This window comes from Chionomys nivalis, chromosome X (assembly GCF_950005125.1).
Source record: "Chionomys nivalis chromosome X, mChiNiv1.1, whole genome shotgun sequence".
NCBI classification, from domain to species: domain Eukaryota; kingdom Metazoa; phylum Chordata; class Mammalia; order Rodentia; family Cricetidae; genus Chionomys; species Chionomys nivalis.
Window position 1 is genome coordinate 113,916,413 of NC_080112.1, and position 27,211 is coordinate 113,943,623.

Here is a 27,211-nt window from a genome sequence, read left to right on the forward strand (position 1 = left end):
CTTTCTGCTCTCATGGACCCACCATCTACTTTCTTGGCCTTTACTCATGCTTACTCCCATTTAAATACCCATACTTAACAGTTGGAAAATAACTTCTGCATATGAGAGAGAGCATGTAGTATCTGGTTTTCTGAGCCTCGATCATACTAATACCCATAAGATTTTCCTGTTCTGCAAACTTTACCGGAAATTCTACAATTTAATATTTCTTTATGGATGAGTAAAATTCCATTGTGTATTGCAACATTTTGTTCATCTTGGAGAGGGGTTTGAGGGCTCCGGAACAGCTGTCATGTTGTAGCTGTTGCATGCATGAACACAACACTGACTGAATAATATGTTTAGACCTGTTCAGAGTATTTAGAACTGAATAATACGTTTAGGATGGTGTTAAGAAAGTTTACTTCTTGTATGTCCACACTTACCAGAATGGTAGTCACGACAATTGTCCGGTTCTCTGAGGATGCACTATCATTGCTGATTTGCTGATCCGAGAAGGGCACAAACCTTTCATACTCATTCCAGTAACCAGCCTAGAAAGAACATTTGACCCAGATGACTATTTTTCTCTCAAGAAATACTAAGTGAACTTCAAGGAGTTTGATATTTACAAGGACTGATACTCTGTTTCTATCTGTTCCCGCCCTCAGGACAAAAAGGATATACACAGAGGAGTGCTTATTGTTCCTTTATGTTGAGGATTCCTTTCCTCACCTCATTCTTACTGACATCCTGCAAAATCCTTTAACCCACTGTGCAATCAGTTTTTTTTGCCATTAAATTTCTATAGCAGAAAAATGTTTGGAACTGCAGAATACTGCTATATAGGAGTAGAAAGCCAGTTAGTCGCCTGTAGATGTAACACAAGTTAGTTTATAGTCTAAAAGTTTATCATAGCACTAGGAAATCCTCTTTATGTCTAACTCAACTGTTAATAAAGTAGAAGCCAACTGGCCATATACAATTCAGCTATGGAGAAAGGAATTTTGTCCCAAGAATTTTGGTGGTGGATTGGCAAAATGGAAAGAGACCCATTTTTCATTTTTATTTGCTAAGAAGCATATGTACTTGGGAAGATTCTGCTATAAAGTTGGTGATTCCTTCCCTTTGTTCCGAAAACTGTTAAGTTTTATGCGACTAGTCTCAGAAGGTCATCCTCCTTTAAAAAACATTGTTGGGTCATTCTGCTTCCAAAACTCTATGTATCTTATCTTTGCTCCTCGGCAGATGGAAAGGCAAATGGAAAGACAAAAACACCAAGTGGGAATTTTCTTTGTGTATTTCCACTATATCTTCTTGTGTGAGAAGGTTCTCACCTTTGGAGAGACATTTCTCTTATTGTCTCTTTTGGCCACTTACTTTTCGAGAGCCTGAGACTTTCATTTCATACACATCAATGGTATAATTTGTCCTACGTCCGTAAGTATCAAATTGGATGTTTCCAGTCATTCCTTGGACTTGCACCTGATAATAAAGGAAAGAGGCAAAGAGTGACACTATCTTTTTCATTGTTGCCGTTAGGGTTCTAGGATGAAATCTTTGAGGATTTTCATCTTAGGTCATTGAATTCCATGTGGCAGATCAAGTTTTCACGGAGCTTTATTTTCTGAGCAGTATGTTTTTCTCTGCCTCTAAGTTATGATGCTTTGAGAAGGCATAAGAAGTGGTTACCTGTCTAATGCAACGAGATATCTATAACCACTGTTTCAAAGACTTTTCTAGTATTCCCTTCTTAAGAGTATACTTTAGGCTGAATACTTTATTGCATTCTGCATTTTAATTTTTTGGGGACCATTATTGTGTATACATATTTCCAATATTTGAAAATAATTCAGTGGTCTTGTTCTGTAAAATGGGAAATCCCAGAAGTACCTATCTTTCAGAACTATTTAGATGATTAAATGAGATCTAAGTAATGTCGGGCATGTAGTAAATATCACAGTGTGGTCTAGATATATTGACATTTAATTTCATTTATGAATTATTCTCTGTGTATGATTTGAATGTATGAACGCAGGCACTCATGTTTTACAGTGTGTGTGTAGGTCAGAGGACATTTTTAGGAGTTGATTCTTTCCTTTTCCAATGGGATCTTGGGATTGAACTCAGGTCATCAGGTTTGTGCACCAAACGCCTGAACCCATGGAGTCTTCTTGCCAACTCCAAGCTGTATTAATTGCTAACCAAAATGGATTTAGCTATTTTTCAAGAGGGTTGCCCATTTATGGACTTCAACAGTGAGAAAGGCAGCCCTTTCCCCTTATTTAAACTATATGCCAAGGTAGCAGAGAGCATGGATGCCATGGAGAGATAATTCAAGGACTGATAAAATTTGTCGGCTTTAAGGGATCAGGAATGTAGAATGCTAGATAACAAGAAAGAAGCCCTAAAGCTGCATTCCTGAATTGAGATGCCAAATTCAGAGTCCACATATGCTATAGTGGTTTTAGGTTCTGGGTCCAGTCTTATGAATATAATAGGCCACATCTACTGACAAATTTCCTGATCTGCTCTATAGTTCAGAAATATCAAATAAAGACAGTCTGTCTGTCTGTCAATCTATCTGGATTATTTACTTTCTAAGTAAGGGTCAGAGACTTCAAAGAAAAAGAAACTCTTTTGTTTTCTTGAGATAAACTGGTAAAATACCCTTTCCTTCATTTCTAGAAAATAGGAGCTGGCAAACAAGTCAGGAACAGTAACGGGGTTCTACTGCCAAGGAGAAAATTGATAACATGGCTTAAAAGAAGGGGATTTCTTGGTACCAGTAGGTACTAAGAGACTATGGTACTTGGCAGCTTGTCCATTGAACCAAAGAAACCTGAGCACTAAGCTTGCAGACCACGTGAAAGACAGTTCTAGGTAAAGAAATGGACCTTAGTTGATGCACAAATGACTTATCTAGTAGGATGGAACTGGTGCATATTGTGATGTCAGACAGAGCAGAGACAATTGCATAGGACTTATTAAGAAATTCTTCATTGCTTTACACACTCAAGTCTTCAAGTCTCATTAAGAATTACACATTGCAAAAGACCCAGCTTATCTGAACTTCACTTATGGACTGGACAGTCACTAGGTATCCTAGAGACGCTAGAACCATGATATAAGACTTTGGTGAACAGGAATCGAATTGGACTACCACTCTAAGTGAAGTCTATTTTTAGGGATGTGGCCTGGTATCAAATGACAGTGACAGATTCCTACCATCTCATCTAGAATCCCTTGCATGTGATTTACCCATAATTTTAACCATCCATATCTTTCTGATTCCCATGCTAGATTGGGAGCATCTGAAGATAAGAGATATCCATTTTCTATGTTTTCGACACTGAATGCAATGCAATTCAAATACGAGATCTCCTTAGCTTATCTTATATGTGCATGCTAATATAGAACCTGATACATAGGGGCTTGCTAAATGTAGAATGAATGGCATGGTTATATATTCATTTCAACATGCCCCAAACATGCTTCTATCTAAAAATAGGGATTTTGTTTCTAGATTTCTTTAGAGGAAAAATGGTTTACGGAGAGACTATGTGTTAGTCATAGAAAAGATGTTTGAACATCAAATAATCTCACTTTTAATGAACTCAAGAAAAAGGGGATTCTTTAAAAAATGTAGTAATGCATTTAGTATTTTTAGATCAATCTATTTTAAGTCTGAATAATACAGTATTACTAAGGGCCCATATTCTTTTGGAAAAGGCCATTGCTTTCCAGAATTTTTTGAGCAGTAGAAACACGTTGCTTTGTAAAAAGAGCTGAGGGATCCCTGTGATCAGGTGAGTGACTGTTAAGGCCTGAAAAGGCAGGTGGCTTTTTTTGTCTTATCGCTTGAACTGACCAGTGAGTTACACAATCCAGAAACTTTTCTGTGTGACAGGATAGTTGGCCTAATTATTTTGTAGCCAAGTTTTTTATTTTCTATTCTGGTGGCCACTTTCTTTTTGGGGAAGGTGGTGCTTTATGTTATGAATGGCCAATCAGCTAGAAATGCTGGCTCCTACCCCATGAGGCTTTGTTGATGAAAACTCCATTTGATTCACTCTGAGGCAGTTTTATATTTCACTCATCATTATGTTCCACCTGACAATACAAATCTTGTAACTGCTAGTAAGGTTGAATTTAATTAACTGCTCTTCAAAATCGTGCGGTGCTACTTCCATAAAACGACACTTAGGGCATTTGTTAGGGAATTGACATAACGACATAAGAGTCTGTATGATAGGAGAATGACTCATATCTCTTTCTTGGAGAAAGACACAGGGGCTACTAACCTCTTTTGATTGAATGTGTCCAACTTGGCAAATTTAAGGCAGCAGTAAGCGAGCCAACTACACAAAACGATGTACGTTATGAGGCTGTTCCCAATTCTTCACTGCTGGGTTGTGCACCGAATTATCTTACGATGGCCTATCTCTTTGTTCATTTGGATGTCCCAAACATCAAGATAATTAGTTGGAAAGAAGAGATTCTTGTACTCTTGAAGGCTCATTTTAATGCATGCAGGCACATGTGGCAGGCATAAAGTAAAATATTCAGGAAAGAGCTCTTGCTTGGAAAGCTGCAATGAATGGGTGATGTTGCTCCTAGTGTAAATAATGGAATCTGTTCAAAGGACACTGCTTGAAGCCTTAAATGATCTCCTACCCAGTAAAGGCTAAAAACAAGTGACCTATTTGATGGTCTATCCATTGATTCCTTGTACTTTTCTTTAGGCTTTTTCTTTGCGGCACTGGGCAAAAGCCTCTTAAGTAGGCCTAGAAATGATTCATGTTCCTGCATTCTACCATGCAGAATAGTACAAGTGTTCTTTTTGACAACAGAAATACTATCACACTGGCTCAGTTCCACAGTCCATCCAGCTCATAATTTGTCTGATGAGTCTAAGGATGCCGCTGTCCTTTGTAATGCTTATCTTGAAGTTAGGAATATCTTATACTCCCTAAGAGAGAGTCTCCCTACAAATGTGACATTTGTAGAAGATATGCTATTTTGAACCTACTTATGCATTTAATCTATAATTTTAGAGGGTACCAAGTTTCATTTACCATTTGCAGTGTAGCATAAAACCAAAAATTTATTGACCCTAAATTTGCTCTATTTTTCCAAACTTCCTTGTAGAATTTTCGGTGGGATTCTAGATTGTAGTGACCATCCACAATTATCTTTTTTTTTGTACAGCATGAGATGCTGTTCCTTTTAGTACACTCTCTTTCGGGACTGAGGTCTCATTTGTGTGTGTGTATGTGTGTGTGTGTGTGTGTCTTTATAAGACCCATCCACTCCAACAAACAATTGTCTTTACCATTTTCAGAGCTCTCTCAATATCAATTCCTTGACTCCAGGGCACAGCAGGGTTCGCTAAGCAGTCTCCAGCACTGCCTCTGCGGGATACATCTACTCGCTGCCTCCTCAGGTATCGGAAGGCTTCGGCTATGACCAGTATTGCATCGTGTGTCAATGCAGATGTATACTAAAACAGACACATGAAAAACAAGATACCATAATAAATGACACCCTCCAATCTTGCCTTGTTTCTTATGATTTTTATCCACCTCGATCATTTTCTCTACAAAGATCTCCTAATTATTTGAGTTGGAAATTCTCTCTGGGCAAGCCTGGCTTTGATGTATTTGACAATGATGCTTCTTACCTCATGTGTGCACATGTTGGGATTATTAAGATCAAATGGCTCACAGAAATCTCTTTCTCGTTCTCAATACTGCTTCATATTGAGTGAGCGACTATAAAAGGCTGGGTTCTTTATAAGGAAGAAATGCATGTGATGTTAAGGGATGGCATGTATAGATTAGAGTGGAAACAGCATATCCTAAAGCAAGGCTGAGTTATTGCAGTTTGTAATAGAAAATTCAGATCTGTTGTTTACTTAGGGGGAAAATGGAAATAGCTAAGTTAGACAGCTTGAAATTAATTTGGAAGGAAACATTAATCATTTCTGTCTGGACCATGTTTGCAGCAAGGTAGGACCTCTGGCCAGCAATAAATCAGTTTTTGTTTCCCAGGGGGTAGCAAAAACCAAAGATGCTTTTCAATTGTAGAAAATTACAATTGTTATTGAGTTTTAAATCTGATAGCATCAACAATTTGTAGGCAATGCTTCATGATGCTACCTCTTTCTGGCAAGAATACTTACTTTCTGTTCCTTGTGCACAGTGATATGTTCTACTAGGGATGAAGCTAGTCACTTAACACAAGGGATTTGATTATCTGTAGTTTGAAGTGGTGGCTGTCTTTCTACTAAATGAATCAACAAAAACATGATTAAAATAAGCTGGCCTCTGTTCTGCAAGGGTGATGAATATTTGTAGAGTATGGAATCTTATTGACTTTTTAAAATGTAACAAAATGTCCAATAGGGACTTCTTACTATATAAAAGTCTGTCCAAATACAATTGGGAGCGAATACATTGTTGTCTCTACAACTATCAATTTACTTTTCTCATGTTACGTTTCTTTCAGGAGCAAGTCATCAAATATGACTACAATAGGAACATATTTTCTTTCATGAAGAAAAATCTTTGTGTTTGCCCATCCTAGCACTACCTAAAGCCAATCATGATAATTTTTTTCCAGCCAACGGCATAAATTGTCACCAATCTTAATGCAGTTATTCTAAAGCTATGCTAAAAGAACTGTTTAAGTTTGTGCTTTACTGTTTCTATTTACCCATGCATAATATTGCCCTCTTTATCTAAAATAAACCATAAAATGAAATGTTTATAAAATATAGATTAAATAGCATCTGGATTTTAATTTCTCAACGATTTTCCCCAACTCTATATATTCTTCATCAAATATTAAAGGGGGCTCTTCAATAGATTCAGTACAAGGCTCAATACTTTCTTAAACCATTTCTAGGATTTTCTTTATAAGACTAAGCATTTCTTTGTAGTAAACACTAGCACTTTGCATTATACACACTCGTTATTAATGGGTACCTGAGATGGTTCTCATTATCTTTTCTATAAGTTATATATCTTCAGAGCAGAAATAATCTACTCTGCTGTATCTCTCTTTCTATCTCTTATCCTTGTTCATTTTCTTACATCTAACACTGTGTTTTGAAAATTGTTGAGAACCCTTAAAATAATGAATAAATGTGTCCTTGTCTTCTATAGCTGCTAAATCAAAACATCACAAAACAGCGTGGTTAGGCAGTTTCATGGAAATATAAGCTTTAATAAGCTCACCTAAATAAAGCAGGAGGAATCATACCAGTTTAGTACATTAAAAAAGATTTGATTATAAAACATTCCTCATTGGGAATGTGACCATATTCCCTGGGCCAAATTAGGACATCTGGTCTGACCAAAGGGCAGAATGGTTTAAAATGGAACTGCCCTGGAAAATTCTGGCACATATAGTCTGTACTACAACCACACAGTTAGCTTCCAACAAGTAAGTGACTTTATTGAATTGTATAATTATGTTTAGCTCATGAATTTTCTAGAGAATTTCAGTTGTTTAAAATTTTTACTTGTATTAGGTTCTGATGTGACCCATTTATAGTAGTACGGAGTGCATCGCTTCTTTCATCTATGTCCTCTACTGTTCTTCTCTGCGCTATTATTGTTGGGGAGAAGAACTTGAAAATATGAGAAAGGCGAACTTCCTCAGTTTCCCTCTATAAAGTGAAGACTTTGACAGTACTTGATTCCTCATATTACATTGTGGACATAGTACACATATTCACTATAGCAGCAAAGAAAAACTAAAAGTTAATTTCATACTTGAATTGGTATACACTCATTCCCTCAGAACACTAATTAAAGTATCTGTCTGTCTGCCTATCTGTCTGTCTGTCTATTAGAAAGACCCTTTGTGTACAGGAATAATTTCCCATAATTAATCTGTTTTAAACATGTGAGTAAATAATAAAATCGTTAACCATAGGGAAACATAGGAAAATATGCACTCTAACTATAACTTTCTACTATTAATATTCTTATCTAGATTTTCAGGAAAACAAGCAGCTTAGGTAATCTAAGTATTTTAAAAGATACTTTTGTAGACAGGCAACTATTTCTGTTCACTATTTCCACACATATAGGTAATACATATTCTATATTAGAGACTAATTCACTTGGGTGTTCTGAGATTCATGGAACTTATTATCATGGAGCAATCACATAAATAATGTAAAATCCAATTTTCTGTTTCAGGCTATCAATCTTCTTTACCTATTTGCACTGCCTTCACCCTTTGCCTGATCCAGGTTCTTGCAATAGTGTAAATTTCTATGAGAATATTAGAAATGAAATTCCATTCAAAAATTAAAGTTAATTTATTTTCCAACACCAGATTTTTACAAGATCTTATTATATATATATATATATATATATATATATATATATTAAAGTTGGGGTGGTGCTATACAATAGAATCAGGTGCTACTGTCTTTTTAAGCATCTTTGAATACTTCTGAAGGAAGACCAGTTGATCGCAGGATGGTTCTAAGTATATAAAGTCCATATTGAAAAGCCTTGGAAAGCTGACCTTCATGGTCTATGTGTCACGGAGCATTACCTTTAGTGGTGCATTCTTGGCTTCGGGAAATTCCCTTTCATCCAGTCTCACCCAGCGCTGTATGAACTGCTGAACCATTGGGTTTTCATTGTTGACAATCTGGAAACCTGTAATGTTGGCTCCCCCATGCATGACTTTTTCCAGTAAAATGTCAGTAAAACCCTGAAAAGATAGTGAGAGTGATCATGACTGTGAGAGACAAACGTTTCTGCTTACATTATCTGTTGGAGACTAAGGATAGAAGGAAGGATTCCTTTCCTCAGATTACTTATTAGCAGTAAGGAAGGTCTTCAATGCGAAACTAATTCATAAGACACCATATCTTTGAAGCTATAGGCACAATGAAGAAATGGTGCACACTTCCATTTTCCTGTCTGTGACTTTAAGTGCCACACAAACCAACACAGGCTCTGCTTTCAAGCAAATATTTTGTTTCATTTACCTGTATTTTCAGTCTTTCTACATAGTTATATTTAATGTTATGTGACTAGAGAATGTTGAAGACATTTGACCGTTAAGAAGTGCTATAAAAACTCTTCACCTTAACATGCTGAATATGGCAAAGTGTTTTAGATTCTTGTGATGAATATTTAGACATTTGTGATTCACAGAAATACCAGTGAGTGAAGCTGACAGCTTGCTTGAATATGATGACATAAACCCCAGGGTGCGTCTCACATGAATCCATAAATGAGTCTTGACATCTGTATAGCATCCACCATTTGCTCCTTAGCTTGCTCTGCTTACCATCTGGTGTCTTTGTCACCTAAGTTCTTCAAAGTACTTTCCCCAGGGTTCACACCTAAGCTTTTCCACATGGGCACTGCCAACTCCATTGGGTATTGCTGTCTTCTGGGATACCTTATCCAGGAACTGCTGCTACTTCTATTGGAGATGAGTCTCCTGTGCTTTGTTGCTCGTGTGGTAGAAACATTAATGAATGGATACTAGCTTTCTATATATATATCAATGGCAGGGAAGATGGAGGAAATCTCGGAGGAGTTGGGGGAAGAGGAAACCATAAGAAGAATATAGTGTATGAAAAAAAAAACACTTTTCGGTAAAAGAAAGAAAAAACGTCTTTATAGGCAGCAGACTTCTGTGGCTGTAAGAAGGCAAAAGGTACCAGCAGCTGGGAATTTCCTTCGTATTTCAAATACAGGAGTTGGCTAATTCTGAGTTTTCCTCCAACGTGGCTGTTACAAGAATTTAGATTTAGAGGTAATGTACTTTATTGCTCTTGCATTAAAAAAGAAAACAAGAAAAATAGTAAAGAAAGTGTATTAATTTTTCAGTTGGGAAAATTTTGGGATGTGCTTATGGCAGTTTCACTGCTTATAAAAATCAAGAGACCAAAATTTGGAGAATATATTGATTTTAAGAGGTAGTTGAATGAGAAAAGGAAGGAGAGGGAGAAGGTAGAAATGATGTAAATACAGTACTCAAGTATGAAATTCTTTTAGAAAAATAAAGATTTTAAGTTCAGATTACCTTCCGATTTGTGTGTGTGCATGTGTTTACGTGTTTAAGCATATGAATGTACATGTAACATATGGGTGCACATATGTGAGGAGACCAGTGGTCAGCGGTGACTGTATTCCTCAATTACTGTTCACTGTTTTCCTCCCTAAACCTGGAGATCATTGATTAGCTGGGTTGGCTGCCAATTCTCCTCTCTTTTTTAGTTTCCCTGCTCCCAACTTGGATAACATGCATGAACCACCATGCTCACCTTTTGTACTTGAGTTTTAGGGACATGAATTTATATCCTTATGTAGAACTTTTTCTATTTGAGCAATCTTCTAGCCCAACCTCACTTCTAAGATTTTTTTGTGTAGGAAATTTCAAATATATAGAAATTTTGAAAGTAATATGCAGTGATGCTTCTAGTCAATATTCATATTTTACTACTTATATTCTCTTACCCACAAGTCAATTTCATTTTTGGAATATATCTCAAACAAAATAAATATTAAGTGCAGCTATTGGTATCCTTTACCCCCAAAGATTTAATACATATGCCAATAGCTAGAATTTCATGTTTTTATAATTATTTTTATCCCTTGCATTTTGTATTTGTGGTATGAGTATGTGTTCATGTGGGTGTGGTCATGTGTACATGCAAGTAGATGTGCCCACATGTGCATGTCTTCTTTCCAACCTCCTTTTTTCCTTTTGAGATAAAATTTATATTTAATGAAACATACAAATCATAAAAGTACTTTCAGTGTGTTTTGATAAATGTGAATATCTGTATTACCCATATTATTATAAATTCTTTTATTTTCTCTTTGCATTTTCAAACATATTCTTTGAAGAGTGATAATCACAAAGAGGTTTGTGCATATCTGAGCCCCAAATATAACCAGTACTCAGAAATGTCCCATGTGTCTCTCTCCAATCACAAAATCTGACTTTACTTTCTTAATTTCAGAGTTCTTTAAAATGACTCTGAAAATCATCCTAGAAAATATTTTAGTGAGACACTGTCTCAGTAATTAGTATTCCCATCATCTTCCATTTCTTGTGAGATATGAATTTAAGGAGATTGGAGAAAGAGCCAATTACTTTGGTTTGCATATTAAGAATCACTCCTCCTTTCTAATAACCATGAGGCATTTTAAAGATAATATTAAGTTGTTATGATGAGTTTTATCCTAAAGGAACCCTTCATGAGAGATACTAAGACATTATTTCCTCCAATTTGCTAACCCCTGCACTAAAGTCACTAGAGAAACAAGCTTGTGTATAAAACCTAGTTCCAGGACAGGTTCCAAAGCCATAGAGAAACCCTGTTTCGAAAAACCAAAAAAAAAAAAAAAAAAAAAAAAAAAACCTAGCAGAGGCTATCATTGCTATGAAAGTCAAATACTCAACTTTCTCCTCCCCAAATAAAGAAAAATAGAAAACAGAGAATATTACTTTAATTAATAGTTTTAATTTTACCAAGTGAAAGCACACTGGGCAGTATCAGATACTGCACAAGAAAGCTATTTGCATGCTATTATGGGTAAAGGGTAAGTGCTTTTGTTAGATTTCTTCTTTAGGTAGGTGAACTACACTCTTCACAGTGGTCAAATTGGGATAAGGCTCTTAAAATCTCTCTCAAAAGATACATCAACTAATCAATGAAAACATTGATGACAAAAAGTTTCGATAAAAGGGTGGTGGAGGAAGGGTCAGTGGCTGAAGACAGCCAAGAAAGAAGGTTTTGGTGACTCCTGCTCTGCCTTCTATATTTGTTCTTCTTTTAGAAGACCTGTTTCATTTTCTATTTTTAAATAATTTACTAGAGTCTGTTGTTGTGTACAACATTATAAACTGAGGCCCCAAACTACCCAAATTTTAAGGCACTATGCATTGCCATAGCTTGTGGTTAGATATTAGTCATTGGGTTGGACACACACAGCTCTTTAGAGTGTTTTATTGAAGTCATGTATTCCTGAAACCAGGGTAAAGACACTAAACAGAACAGGATACCCTTAAACACATAGAATGTACAAAAAGCGGAATCAAATGATGCTTGCAGGGAGGGTCATGGTAAGATAATGAAATTGGAGAAAGGAAGTTGACTGGCAACTAACTCATTTTGTCCACATATCTGATTAAGACACTGGGCATTGTGATTGTTTATAACTGTTCAAAATTCACTTCTTGCTTGTTTGCCAGAGACTTTGAGGATGATTTTGAGGCCAAGTCTATCTAAAGAGTGTATAAACATAACACTATAGAAGAAACCTTCAAAACTTTGGATGATAAAAAAGAAAAAAGATGAAAGTCACTTAAAACATGAAATTTTGGGCTACACGTTCTGGATAAGGGAAGGGGATGGCTGAGTCCTGATGCATGGTTCATCTACTTTCTCAGCATTTTAACTTGTCTAAAGTTCTTACCAAGTTTATCTTTAAGAGTTGGTAGTAGCTTGAGAATAATGAGACCACACATTTCTAAAACTTCTGCAAGTGCGAAAATCAACATTGACTACTTGGACAGGGAAGAGAAAATAAATGGAGGCATGTCAGTGGTCGGAGAAGGGAGGCTTGGATAGAGGTGCTGACCAAATTGCAGGATTCAGCTAGCTCCTGGACTGACTTCATTCAGATTCAATTTAGCAGTGCAGTCCCTGCTTTCCTTTACACATGGCTAGCACATATTGTGTGATACTGTCATCTCTGAGGACTGAATCAAGCCTGATTTCACCACATATTTACCAATGACTTTGATAGAAGAGGGATGACTATGAATCATTTAACAATCATGAGACGGTGGAGGAAAAGACAGACTCCACTTCTTTTAGGATTGAGGATCTCAGTTAAGGGCACGAGATGTCCAGCTCCTGAAACTCAGTGAACAACATTCAACGTAGTCATGGAAATATCTATTTCTGTCTCATTTTATTACGTAATTTTCATCATGTAAGACATTCACTGCCATTGGGGTGTAAGCTTGGTGCTAATCTTTAAAAGCAATATAAGGACAGTGATGAAAGGCAGGAGCCCAGATAGCAACAAGAATATGTGAGTAGGACAATGGATGAGTGTTAGAGGCAGGACACAGTGGCAGGATGAGGAAAGTTAGGAGAAATAGTCTGATGTGGAGTCAGGCGTTGGATGGTCATAGCTCACAGTTTGCTGTTATTTCATCATTTAAAGGGATTTCACTGCTTGAACGTGTCAGCCAGACCTCTTAGTAAAAGGTAAGTATATTGAAAGGGTCTCTCTCCTAAATCTTTGGTAAGATACTAATTTCATAGAGATGATAGCAAATTCCATATGAAAAAATTGGTAAATAAAAATGGAAAATATCAGTGAAAAATAATGAGCTTATAATTGATATTTAAGAGACAAAGGTGGTCTGTTTATTTATGGCTTACTAGCTGCCATTTTAACACATACTCAAAGATGTTATCTTTATTTTACATAATACTCGATTGAATTGCTGACATTTGCAGGTAAAAATCCCAAGTAACAAAGAGACTTCATTGTCTGGAGAAATTTAGCAAAGAAGACATAATGAAAGAGGTGACCCAAAATTATCTACATGGGAAGAGAGTGAATGGGAAGACAAGGGAAAGATGAGTTTCCCTTCTATGTGGTTCAAACTGTACTGTGCTTCTGATCCTATCTCTAGATTACATTTTGATATGTGTAAATACAGTTTATAGATACAGAAATAGATTATTTCAATAACCTGTACATAGACATTAATATAAGGGAGCTTACTGACAAATATCTAAGGTATAGGAAGAGGAAGAAGCGGGTGATTGTCACAAGGGGGGAATATTGGAGATTAATGTTTTAGTTAAAGGCAGGTATGAAGAAGTTTCCTTCCTGCTTTGCCTCTTTTTACATGTTCAGGTCTTTTGAATATCCATAGATACTGTAAGAGGTTCTCTTCTTGTGCTGACAAGAATATTTGGCTAAAATTTACTGAGACCAGTGTGTTTTCTTTAAAAAGAAATAGAACAGAAACTTGCACTGATTCCATGGGAGGCAGAAGGAAAACCGAAAATGGGGGATAGTGAAAGGAACAAAGGAAGATTAGACAATAGTGTTGGCTGCTGGGGAGGGCTCTGCGGATGCGAGGTTCACCCCAGGTCGTCAAACATGGTTCAAAGCCTTTCTCCTCACACTCATTATATTCCACGTCAGGGCATTTCCACAAACTCTGGATAAGTGTCAGTTCTTGAGATGACCACGTATAGGCCCAGAAGAGGGAGAGAATATGTGCTGAGTTGACTGAAAAGGCCATAAATAAAATAATACAGCAGAAACATCCACACCACACCTGGAACCTGAAATGTGAACCTAGCTGTGTGAAGGTTATTGGTAGAGACAAGAGTGTCAGGAGGTAACGGCTTAGTAAGTAAGGCTAGGAACTGGGCAATTATTGCTGGGTTTTCTGTTTCTTTTCTAACATGGCCCAAATCTGGGTACCTTTCCATCCATTTGCTAGATTTTATGGGTGGCCTGCACAAATACAACCTGTAGATGCAGAAAACTGAGATTAGATGGGCAACTTCAGCAAAGAGGTCACAAAAATTAATATTCATACTATAAGAAGGATTTTTTAAGGCAAGGTTTATTCTAAGGAGTAGAATAACCAAAGTAGAATCACTTTCTATATGTGCTGCAGCTGACTGGGTCTTGCTGCACTTGTCTTTTGATCAAATCAGCTGGAGCCACTAATTTGCTTGCTCACAGATCTGTCCCGAGTTTGATTTCCCTGATCACCTAAAGAAGTGGGACTATTTTCCCAGTCCCACTGAAATCTCTATAAAAATAATGTAACATAAGTGACAGCAATAATCTACAGCAAAACAGGAGACACCCGTATACGAAGGCCATGGGTAGAATGAAAGAAGGTGAGAGGGTGGTGCCAACTGCTTGCCTTCCACCACGATTCAAAGCATGCTGTCATTTCTGGTATATGTTGCTGCATTCTGGAGCTTATACAAGTAAACTGAGATAGGTGTCTCCTAACAACTTCATCAAGGACAATGATATGGCAATAATAACCACACCACCTCCCAAGATTGTAGTAAAGAATGGGGGTATGTCCAAAGGGGTCTGACTGCTTTTGTATGGTGGAAGATGCTGCAGGTCCTTGATCCTGCTTTGCCTCCTATCATAACTTTTCAAGACATTTCACTTTTTCTTCAGTTGTAGATTTTATTTTGTGAGCTGGACACTTGAGAACACGTGAGAATACTGAGTTCAAGTCTCACTTAAACTTCAGAATGCAATGGCACCGTGGAAATATCCACTGAGCATCTAAAGTATGTAACAGAAGTCAAGGCTCATGTTTTCGAGGAAGAGTTTACTGACTGCTTGATCCTTTTTTTTTTTAAATATTTATTTATTTATTATGCATACAATATTCTGTCTGTGTGTATGTCTGCAGGCCAGAAGAGGGCACCAGCCCTCACTACTGGTGGTTGTGAGCCACCATGTGGTTGCCGGGAATTGAACTCAGGACCTTTGGAAGAGCAGGCAATGCTCTTAACCACTGAGCCATCTCTCCAGCCCTGACTGCTTGATCCTACTCACTTAAAATTTCACCGTGTTTAAGGCATTTCCTTTATTAAAATGTTTAACTGGATTTTTCTTTTGGTGTTGCCAACACACCAATTTCAAGTTTGTATATTAAATATCTTAGCTTGGGTTACTATTGCTCGGAAGAGACACCGTGAGCAAGGAAACTCGCATAAGAGAAAGCATTTAACTGGGGGTTTGCTTGTAGTTTCAGAGGTTTAGTATGTTATCATCATGGCAGAGAACATGACAGCAGACACATATGGTGCTGGCGAAGTAACTCAGAGTTTCATTTTAATATGTAGATCAAGAGAAAGGCAGGACTTGACATGGACTTTGGAAACACACTTCTTCTAAGGCTACACCTCTTAATCTTTTTCAAATACTTCCATTCCCCAATGACTAAGCATTCAAACATGAGCCCATGAGAGCTATTATTACTCAAACCAACACAAATGTCAAATATCTCTACAAACTTCTGTAAAACATATTACATGATAAAAATGGCTACCAGACAGCTGAAAAAGGTAAATTAATAAAAGGTAAAGAGAAATGTGGCAAAGAAGAAAGCAAGGGACAGTAGCTGGTTGAGGGGAGATCTGCCCAATTTGGAGCTCTCCATCTGTCCCTATCATTTGAGAATAAGTTTCGATTCCTTTCACAAATCCCAAGCTACAGCTCCAGGCAGAAACAGACACTCTGTAGTGCATTTTGCAGACAGTGGCCTGCTTCCTCCCAAAGCCTCAGCAAAGCACTACTTCAACCGAGTTGACAGTCAAGAATTCAGTTTGTGTGCAATTATATGAATAAATGAGCTAGCAGTATGCAGTATGATACTGTTAGGATGCTGTGGAGCTGCAGCGAGCCATGATTCCCAGTTAGGTACTCCATTAAGAGTCAACAAGCAGAACCTTCAGTGGACTGTGGAGCCAAGCTATCGTACTCAGTGAGGTAGGCATGTGAAAGCACTTTTCCTCCCTGTCCCTGTTTCTCTCTGTCTCTGTACCTCCCCCCTCCCCCTCAAAGTCTTTCTCTGTTGCCCATGATGGCTTTGAACTCACAATCAACCTAAATCAGGGGTTATAATGTCCTTGCCGCTGCCATGACTTGATTGAGATGCAGTTTTCATTTAGCGCTACATAAAGGAGCATCCGGACACCGAGAAGGGGCAGTTATGGGGTACATGGTAGTTTTATTTTTAGAGATTTTTTTGAGGAAATTCTCTATCACACACCAAAATGACCATGCTAATTTTATATTCCCACTAACCATGTACAAGAATTATCCTTTTTCTACATCTTCATTAGCATTTTTAATTAGTGACAAAATGATTAAGAAAGCTCTAGATCCGTTTTTGCTGTATCTTCTACCAAACACTGTGTTCCTTTTTCTTTTTTCTTTCTTTTGCTCTTTCTCTAATGATTTCTTGGGCTCGTGTACATTTTGATGACTGTTTATGGACTTTTGTCTTCCTTTATTATCACATTCCCTTCTGTACAATAAGTACATTTGTACACATACTCTACAATGTCATTGCTAAGTTACTTCAAGTCTCAAGGTCCCTGTTGTACTAAGTGTAATTTCTGTTAAGCCTATTTTATTATTTCATGGGGATTTTAACAATTACAACTCATGATTAGATACTCAATTACTTCTGTGGGCTTACACTAAACATCAAAATCAGTGCTACTTGCTTAATTGCCACAGTGGTATCTTTTCTTTTGGTCGTCTCAGTGAACTTTGCACAGGGAAGCGATTAGAAGCTAAAGCTATGAGGGAAAATAGAGAGAGACGGGGGGGGGGGGATCGTCCTGCTCATATTATTTAGGGTGAGTTAAAATTGTCTAGGTATTAAATATTTGTGTATCTGTCTATTTGTCTCTGCAATGAAGATACTCATTTAGACTGGAAAGTTATGCTAGATTTCACCAACAATGTTACTGCATCATTCTAATCCAGGGCATTTTTGCTCATATCTGATTTCAGCTGTGTGAGTCATGACTTTGTGCTTAGAAGTTTATTCTAGGTCCTGTAAACAGTCCTTGGTTAATTGTCTAGGCCCATTATTTACAAATTTGATGTTTGAACAGTTGGCATTCAACACAGTATGTCCCTAATTTGATGATTCAAACTTCAAAAGTTTCAGATGACTTTGGTATTATCCAATGTCCATTGATTTACATGTAAGCAAATCATTTTCCTTCAGGTATTGCAGATAGCTTAGACATGAAAATAACTCATTTGGGGCTTACTTTTAGAGTATTTGTTTTCAATATATTATACAAGGATTTATTGCATATAGAATTGTCCTTACGGTGCATCGTGTACATTAAGGAAAATAAGCACAAGGTAAGGTAGGTGACTTTTACTAAGTTGAGGGTAGATCATGGGTGAGAAATGGAAAGTATCCTGCTGGAAGGAGAAGAAAAGCCGTAGAATGTGGGCTTGGAAGGCTGCCAAGGAAACGAACACTCTGTCTTGTCATTTGCATGAAGGCTGGCTCTGTCTTTAGTGCTATTTGAATTGTTCATTGGGTGATGCTTCAACACAGAAGTGCAAAGTAATTGTGGTGGCTTAAGTTACCAGGTTCCTAATAAAAGACACACGTCTTTTTCTGGAAAGCAGATTCATCCTCCAACAGGGTGGGTGTGGGGTTAATTCAAAGAATGAAAGATTGCACCATTCCAATTAGCACTTGATTACAGGTTACTTGAATTGTTTACTAGCTGCTTTATCCTCTAACTCGATCACCAAATATACTCTGAAGTCTTCTAAGTGGTTAGAATGGTGAGCTATAACACCACCCCAATGGGACTTCAGTTCTACTTGGAGCTATTTATCAGGAGAAAAAAGTGCCTGTGACTTTATAACTGCTACTGGTGAGGAAATAGTCTCTGATATCATTTATTTTATTGTTAGCAGCTTTACTGAGGTGTGATTTATTTATTGTAAAATTCATCCACTTGTCTCCGATGACTTTCGAGGCTTAAACCAGGTCATGTCCCTCCCCGGCATGAAACGTATCAATGACTTTCCACTGCTCTTTAACCTGCCTAGAGAAGCCTTGCTCTGGTCGGAATAAAATTGCATTTTGACAATTCAGGGAAAACATGGTGATTGGAATCTTGGCATGCAATGTTTGGTTTAGATGTATTTTTTTCCTGATTTGTCAGGTAAATGGATCTTTCTCATCCTTCAGAGCGTCTCTTTGGTGTCACAGTTCTGCAAAATTTTCTGACTACAGTACATGCAGTCCTTTTCTTACATTGTGCCTTCTCTTCATTCTTTGTCTCGCTCCAGACCAGTTAACACAGCTAGCCATGACTGTTCTCATCAATTTAATTCTAAGTTTCTTGAGGACATGATGTTCTGTCTTCTTTGTAGTGGGGTGAATGCAATTTGGGGCACACACACAAACAATCTTAGGCACTGGAGAGTTGCCTCAGTGTTAGGCTTTTCTCATCCAGCCTGATGATGCGAATTCAATACCTGGAACCCACATAGGAGTAGGAGAGAACCAACTCCCACAAGTTGTCCTCTGGCCTCCATATGTGTGTTCTTCCCACCCAATTCCTATACACTAAAAATGAAATAAAAATAAAAAGAGTCTGTGTATACTTTTAGGGTACTACTATCCCAAATGTATGTAGACTGGAGCTGGTTCATTTACTGTTGAATGCTGCCAGCCAGATGATAAGAGAGAGGAAACAGTAACTACTTTGTAGTTGCTTGACTTGGCTTATGTTTACTGAACATGATACTAATATATTAGAGTTATATTTGATGTGTCTGCATTTGATTATTTCACTTTTAAGTAATTTATTTTTGTTGTACTCTATTGGTCTATGAAGATTTACGGATAAATGGGCTCATCTTTATAAGTAGTTAAGAAGCTCTCTTTTCAAAACAGATGTCCTGAAGCATTTCATTTTTGACATAAGAAGAAAATGGATAAAAGCAATGAAGCAAGCAAAAGGGGAGAAGGAATAAACACTGGTGGAGTACTGACTCTACTCAATACTTAACATATACAATGAATTGCTGTTTACAATCTCCAGTTCTTCAGGAAAAGGTAGACTTTGCTAAATAAATAGAGTTGGTTCTGCTCACCCAAAGGTGAGCCCTGAAGAAATCATAGGCTGATATCTAAAGAACTGAATGTTCCATATAGTGGAGGTGGGGGCATGGGATTTGGAAAGAAGGAGAGGAAGGGAAAAAAAGAGCTAACGTTAAAACATCAGAAAAATATATTATGGATGATACCGTGGCCAGAATAAAAGAAAAACCCTATTGGCAAAGGAGCTAAAAACTAGTTTCTAATTTCTCTTACTAACATTTTCCATCTGAAAACTGCAAGCGAGTTTGCTTGTAAATGACCGAGAGACTACAGTCTAAATAAAGCCAGTTTCCACCTGATGATGGTCCAAGTTAACATTTTTATTTGTTTTTGAATTTGAGAAACTATTATGCATTGTACAAACTATATTTTAAGTTTGGGTACATTTTGTGGCTAGTGGTGTGACCCTGGGTAGTGATACTAGGCAAAGATAGACAGTGAGTTGCTCCTACTCAGTCATGTAGCTGCCAGAGTCAATGACAATGCTTTGCAGTGTCCTGTGTTGCTCAGCTATGAAATTCAGTAGCTTAGGCTACTAAACACATTGTCACGTTATGGTATTTTCAACCTATGATATAACCTCATAAAATCAAGGAACACCTGTGTATAAATCTACCATATAGCCCTATTTTAGAGACAGCATTGAGAAGTTTGGGAGAGAAGATATAATTCTACCAACTCATCTTGTATAAAATTGACTAGGTGGCTGATCTGTTGTTATAAATTTCAGGCAGGAAGGAGGGAAGAGATGGCAATGCAGAGAGACATAAGGAAGCATTTTGAAGGAAGAGGAATGAGTAGCTAAAGTAATCTACATTAAGTTGGCTAATGCTTGTGGCCCTCAACAACATGATAAGAGTTTAGACTTCAGACAAATAAACCCCCATTCTTCTGTCTCTTGGCATTTTGCTGTATTTATATCTCTGTTCTAAGAAGAAACTGAATCCTGAGCTACCAGAGAGGTTGTATACCCAGGGGAGGTGGCTGTGTTTCCTGGCTTTTGGGACCAGTGGCAGCTCCCCCCCATCCTGAAGCCCACTTCTCTTGCTTGGAAAACCAGGCTCCAACCCAGTGACCTCTGTGTTTACATGCCATCTGCTGAGAAGATCACAACACACAGCTTTGAGCATTTGAATTTTTATATAGAACATTATAATTGGGAGAACAAAGGAAGGGGAAGCAGAGAACAGAATAGGAAGACCTGAAAGGGGAAGGGAGCAGAAGGGATGAGTTGGTATTGGCAAGTCCAGAAGCATGACTCAATCTCATTTGCTTTCTCTTGAAACAAAGCAGGTTCTTTTCTGGTTTAGGTTTACCCCCAAGATTTGGTAAGCACAGCAGTCATTTCTTCAAGCCTAGGTTGCTCCTGAGTGTACTTTTGCATTCTACTTTATGAGTGATGATTTTTGTTTTAGTAAAATTAAAAAAACGGTATCATCTAATATCTTTCTCCCTATTTCTCCTAACATGCTCTTATGTGAGTGAGGGAGATGTAGAGAAAAAAGATGACAAGAGGGAAAAGAGAGGAGGGAGCTATAGAAGAGAAGAGCGAGAGACCAAGAGTGGTTGAGCAAGATGGATTAGGGAGTGGAGGTGGCAGGACACAATATGCCGTTTAGATACATTTCATTTTTGGACAGTTTTAAAACTCAGATTCACAATGCTTTCCTTGTTTTAGTTTTGTGTGTTACTTTTTGAATCAGCATTTCATTTTAAGGATCCTATCCCATCCACCTCGTAAGCCCTCAGTCTATATGGCCCATCATACCATGCTCAGCTTTCTGTCCTTGTCTATAACGCGCTTTTGTCTTTGATCACTTCATTCTCATAAATCTATAGTGTATGCTTCATATTTTTATGTCTTTGCATATATGTGGAGGTCAAAGGACAACCCTTAGGAGTCTGTTTTCTTTATCATGTAAGTCCTGGGGATGGAACTTAAGTTATCAGATCTGAGGGCAAGCACCTCTAATGAGCCATTCCATTAGCCCATCCTTGCACAAACTATTATGTGCCCTTTGTGAAGCTGACCTTTTGTCTTGCTGAGATACACAGGTGGATTGAGCAGGAAGCCCAAGTCACTTCACAAACAGATTGTATTCTTTTGGGCAAGTTGAAGTGGAGTATCTTTTCTGAGTCCATTTCTTGATTTTAAAAATGATTTGAGAAGGTGGTAGGCAAGAAGTCTCTACTCATGAGAGGTTTTAAGATCAAAGAAGTTCCAAGAAAATGGCAAGCACAGTAGGGAGGAGTTAAAGATACATTAACTTCTATCCCTGTTGTCCCCTGCACAATACACTGCTTGATTGCCTGTCCTTGATATTCTCCACTGACAGCTGACATTGCCTCGCTTCCCCTTGCAGAGTCAGTAGCTGTCCCCGATGCTGAGGAACTGTCAGGTCTTCTAAAGCAGTCCATAAATGCTTCAGCAATGAATGTGCCCTTCTATGGTTCATGGACACAGAAATTGACAGATTAACTTATGGCATGATGGATATGTATTCAATACAGTACTTCTCACAAAGAAGATGCCACTCAATGTAAAGTTATTTTTTAAACAAATCTTTTCTCCATTTTAGTATTAGATATCTTGAGTACATTTTAGTTAATTTTTTTCTCAGACATAAAAGTTTCAATTTTTGACTATTTAATATCTAAGTTCAATATCAAATAGAAAGATAAAACAGAACAACAACAAAAATATGGAGAAAAAGTTTCCCGCAGAATTCAAGAGGCAGTGATTAATACAGCAACAATGTTGATTTACTAGAGTCTGAGCAAATACTTCCTTCTTCCAATTTCATGTGCTTTAACAATTTAGAAAGTATGAAATAATACTTCTGCAAATTGAAGTCCTCTTTGGCCGCCTTCCTAAACAGCAAATACAAAGTATAGGCCATGTTATTAGCGCAGGCACTCTTCATTGTAAAAGCCCCCACTCCCACCCCACCCCATCTCCTCCCATCTTATGAGAAACAAGACTGTGAAACCATCCTCTTAACTGCAGCCTTCTTGCTGGGAACAGGAGAGTTCAAACCTTAGGTTTGGCCTCCATAGCACAATGGTTTTCAGTGTGGTCAGGGTGAAGTCTAATTCAGAAGAGTCCTTCAAAGTCACATCTGTCCATTTCGCTTTCTTGCGTATATCCCCAAGCAAGCACAGATGCCTGTAACGCTGAGAACCACGCCTAATAAGAGTGCAATTGCATCCCCAGCTTCTACTGCCTCAACAACAGGCAGAAGCAAGAGCAGTGAAGTAAACACTAAAATCAATTGTGTTGAAACTGAATTCATGATGTGGGGATCTTGAGGGCTGAACTTTCCCAAACAAAGGTGTATATAAAATTCTATCCGAAGTGAAACAGTCCCTTCTTGGAGCTCCGGCTGCCGAGGCTAAGAGGTTACCAGTGACACTCCTGACCGGAAAGCAGCCATTACAGGAATCTGCTTTTGAGATTTAAACAGCTATTTCTGCTTTGTTCTAAAAAATTGTGTCTGTGAAATCACAGACTTGATAGGATAGTTATTTTAAATATATATTTAATATAAATTCAAAACAAATAAGCCCTATAGAGGTTTTGCCATGTATTACTTGACACCAGCTCATACAAATAATCTGTTCTGGGAAATAGTAATCTTGTCTCAGTCTTCCATCTTGCAAACTGATAAATAGGTGCAGAGATATGGCTAGTTAATAAATTTTTAGAATTTAAATTTGACTCTTAGTTCAAAGGCCATTGCTATGGTTTGTATCACACCATAGTATCTTCGTCCTTTACATCAATCCCCAATCATTTTTTAATATAACATTTTTTATTAATTAATTAAATATTTTCATTTATTTTACATTCTGACTGTTGTTTCCCCTTCCTCCTCTCCTCCCACTCTCTGCCTCCCCTCTCCATTCCACCCATCCACTCTTCCTGTATCTCCTTTTGGAAAAGGACAGGCCTTCTCTGAGCATCAACAAAGCATGGCACATCGAGTTGAGGCAGGGACCAGTCTCCTCTCCCTGTATCAAGGTTGAGCTAGGCAACCCAGAACAGGCTCTCAAAAACCAGTTCCAGTGCCAGGGACAGGTCCTGATCCCACTGCTAGAAGCTCACAAACAGACCAAACTACACAACTGTCACACACATGCAGAAGGCCTAGATTGGTTCCATGCAGGCTTCCTAGCTTTCAGTCCAGAGACTATGAGCCCCTATGAGCCTAGGTTAGTTGTTTCTCTGGGTTCCCTTGTGATGACCTTGATCCTTCTTCCCCTACTCCTAAAAGGGACTCCCAGAGCGTGGCCCAGTGTTTGGCTGTGGATCTCTGCTTCAATCAGTTAATGGATGAAGGTTCTGTGATGACAATTAGGATAGTCACCCATCAGATTATAGGAGAAGGCCAGTTCAGGAATACTGTACACTATTGTTAGGAGTCTTAGCTAGGGTCATCCTTTTGGATTCTTGGGCGTTTCCCTGGGACCAGGTTTCTCCCTAACCCCCAAATGCCCCCGCATCAAGACATCTCTTTTATTACTCTCTTTCTCCATTCCATCCCACCCCCAGTTTACCCAGGAGATCATTTCTATTTCTTGTTCCTTCAGATATCCATGTGTCCCTATTTTGGTCCTCTTTGTTAGCTAGCCTCTCTGGGTGTGTGGATTGTAGCCTGGTTATCCTTTACTTCACAGCTAATATCCACTTATGAGTGAGTACATACCATGTTTGTCTTTCTGGGTCTGGATTACTTCACTCAGAATGTCAATCCCTAATCTTAACCTATGATATATTACATGTAATATCTGAGCTACCATTGTTGACATATATAAAAATATTAAATCATGATACATGATATGCATGACAATACAGTGTAAAAGGTCCTGACTTAGGACCCTGCCATATGGGAAAGAGTTGATGCTTAACTGATGGGTTCCATATATAATAGTTACCCCCAGAGACTAGAGCAGAGTAATAGCACTGTTCTAGAGGACAAAACAATTAATTACAGAACACCCCCTAGCAAGAAAAGATACTACGAACAGATATGGAATTTGTAAGAGGCTTACTTGCTTAACTGGAATGCTTACTTCTAGCCTGACCAGATCACATCTCTGGCTTGTGTTCCTGGTATAATTCTTTGTTTCTCCCAGATGTTTTAGCAAGAGGAGCTTTTCTCCAGCTTGTTTTTCACTTAGTGTGTACATAATGACCTGTGGATGGCCTCTGTTGAAGCATTTGAAATTCCCACCTTCTCCTTTTAGGACTTCCTCTAAGGAGGTTTATGTAAAAGGACATGGAAACCTTAAATGAATCTGTGGAGCTTAGGATCAAACAGGGCACTCGGAGCTATGGAGCAGGTGATTATAAGAAGCTCAGGCAGGCTGAGTGTTCTTGAATTTGCATTTGTAGGAGAAAGGAGTTCTTCTGTGCTGTTGTAACACCAAGACTGACTAGAGTTTGTTCTCCAAGTATATACACATCCTCAGTTTTCACCCAGCTGGCTCCTCTTGAAAGGCCAGATGGCTCATCTTGGAAGGAAACGTCTTAGTTCCCCTTCCTTTTTTTGACCATCCAAATGACTTCTAAATAGTATTACTTTACTCTCTAAGTGTATGTCATTGCTAGAGGTGTTTGAATTATTTTTATGTGCTTTAAAATTTCTGGAAACCATGATAGTGACTATCTGTTTCATTATTATTATTATCAGAGATGAATAGCAGTTTCTATCTTTGCTCAAATAATATAGAGTGCAGGGACTTACGGAAAGTACATGGCTGAGTTCAAATGGAAAGAAGGTCACTAGAGGAAAAAGTGGCAGCTCAAAGCACAATGAATGAGTTCATGTTTTCATGACTCACACTGACATGATACTACACATTACTTTCTTTTTGAAGGAACAGATTTTGCTTGTTCTTGTAGGAGGCTTCTCCCTAAGGTCTCATTATCCTGAATAGTGTGCTCCAGATTCAGCTCACCATTCATTTCTAGGACATTGTAGTAATCTTTTTTCCCACTGTTTCTCTGTGTCCCTTGCACTCACCTTTTCTTGCTCTTGGTTTGTTCTTTCTTTGTGTATATGTGTCTGTCTGTCTGTATCTCTCTCTCTCAAACTCAAGCCTTTGTACTCTTATGCATATTAGCTAAACACTGTAAAATGAAACTACATCCTTACTCAATGTACCCTCAACATAGTTTTGCTATGTAGTCTAGAACGGCCTTGAACTTGAAATCCTCTAGTTTGTACCTTCTAATTACTGTGTACACCACCATGCTAGATAACAATTCTCTCTTGCTGTTCCATCACTCTGTAGGCTATTTTTTTAGGGTGAGTGTCTGGTTTAGATCTCAATGTTGAAAGCAAAACAAATCTTAAAGACTGTTATTAGGCATAAGGAGGCCTATCTGGAATTTTAGAATAGGAAGGGTCTCTTTAGGTCATCTTATACCTATACCTTATACCTTATACCATCAGTTGGTACTGAGACAATCGTTTACATAATGGGCTCAAATCTTCTCAGACACAACTTGCCTCAAGAAGTCCAATGAGCTGATAACCTCTAGCTTCAGGTGCCATCAATATCGGCTTTCACTTTCAAAAGAAATACTTGCTTGAGTTCTAGCAGCCAATGGTTGATCATCAAAGTGAGGCTGAAATGACGTCTTATTTGCAATCTTCGCAAAGGACTTCGTAATTGTTCTGATCAATACAGTACACCAAGAGGTACACCATAATCTGTGGCTTTTCTTGATGGCTTTACCTCTTTTCCTTTTTCAGTGATATCAGCTGTATAGTGTGGTCTCAGGCCTTCCCTTCCAACTACTGTATCTCGTTCTTGTCTTTCACAGGCATCACTCTCAAGAAATAGCTTGCCTTTCTAACCATGTTTTAGCATCAATTCCAAGGGTCTCACATGGGAGAAATCCTCTCTTCCCACCTCTACATCCACAGTAAGGAAACTGAAGTTTCTGTGGTTACTCATGCAGACCAAGACATTCTAAATTCCAACTCAATATTCGTTCTCAAACTTCAGTCAACTATGCACGCCATAGCTATGGGTTTGCAGACATATGAAGAAACCACATTCTACTTTTGACTTGAACATAACCATTACTTCACTTTTGTTAAATCTGTTTTAGCTCCATGTGAGGCAATATCTGAACAACTTCAGTTTTAATGTCTAAATTATTTTCCAATGTTTATCGAGGATAAGAGTTTTCATTAAGGAAATACTGGTGCACTGCCTAAAGTCACCCTATACACTGTCAGTAAACACATAAAACCCCACCTAGTGAACACTATGTTGTATATCTAACTGCCTTGTGAAACACGTAAGACTGAAGGAACGACAAAATGAGAGGGATGAACGTAAGAAAATGGAAGAAGGAAAACAGACTATTGGTTAGGAAGAAACTGAGAAACTTATCAAAACTGTCTCTGTAGCATCAATTATTTCATGCCAAACCCTAGTCTAACCTCACTAATTCAAAACATCTCTTATCAATTGTCCTAACTAAAAT

General features: G+C 38.0%; 2 protein-coding genes across 4 annotated transcripts in view; both read right to left on the reverse strand.

Annotated features, from left to right (window-relative positions):
- Gria3 (glutamate ionotropic receptor AMPA type subunit 3) overlaps nucleotides 1–27,211 on the reverse strand; it is a 287,651-nt gene that overhangs the window by 77,206 nt on the left and 183,234 nt on the right. For all 3 annotated transcript variants that reach the window (XM_057760501.1, XM_057760500.1, XM_057760499.1), the window contains exons 6-9: nucleotides 8,557–8,718; nucleotides 5,315–5,482; nucleotides 1,360–1,464; nucleotides 426–533 (exon numbers count right to left, since the gene is read on the reverse strand). In XM_057760501.1, coding sequence (XP_057616484.1) covers nucleotides 426–533; nucleotides 1,360–1,464; nucleotides 5,315–5,482; nucleotides 8,557–8,718 — 543 coding nt within the window. The remainder of the gene's footprint in view (nucleotides 1–425; nucleotides 534–1,359; nucleotides 1,465–5,314; nucleotides 5,483–8,556; nucleotides 8,719–27,211) is intronic.
- LOC130868243 (small integral membrane protein 30) lies at nucleotides 22,193–23,139 on the reverse strand. The gene has a single exon (XM_057760502.1). It carries the CDS (start codon nucleotides 22,998–23,000, stop codon nucleotides 22,821–22,823), a length of 180 nt encoding a protein of 59 aa, XP_057616485.1. The 5' UTR covers nucleotides 23,001–23,139; the 3' UTR covers nucleotides 22,193–22,820.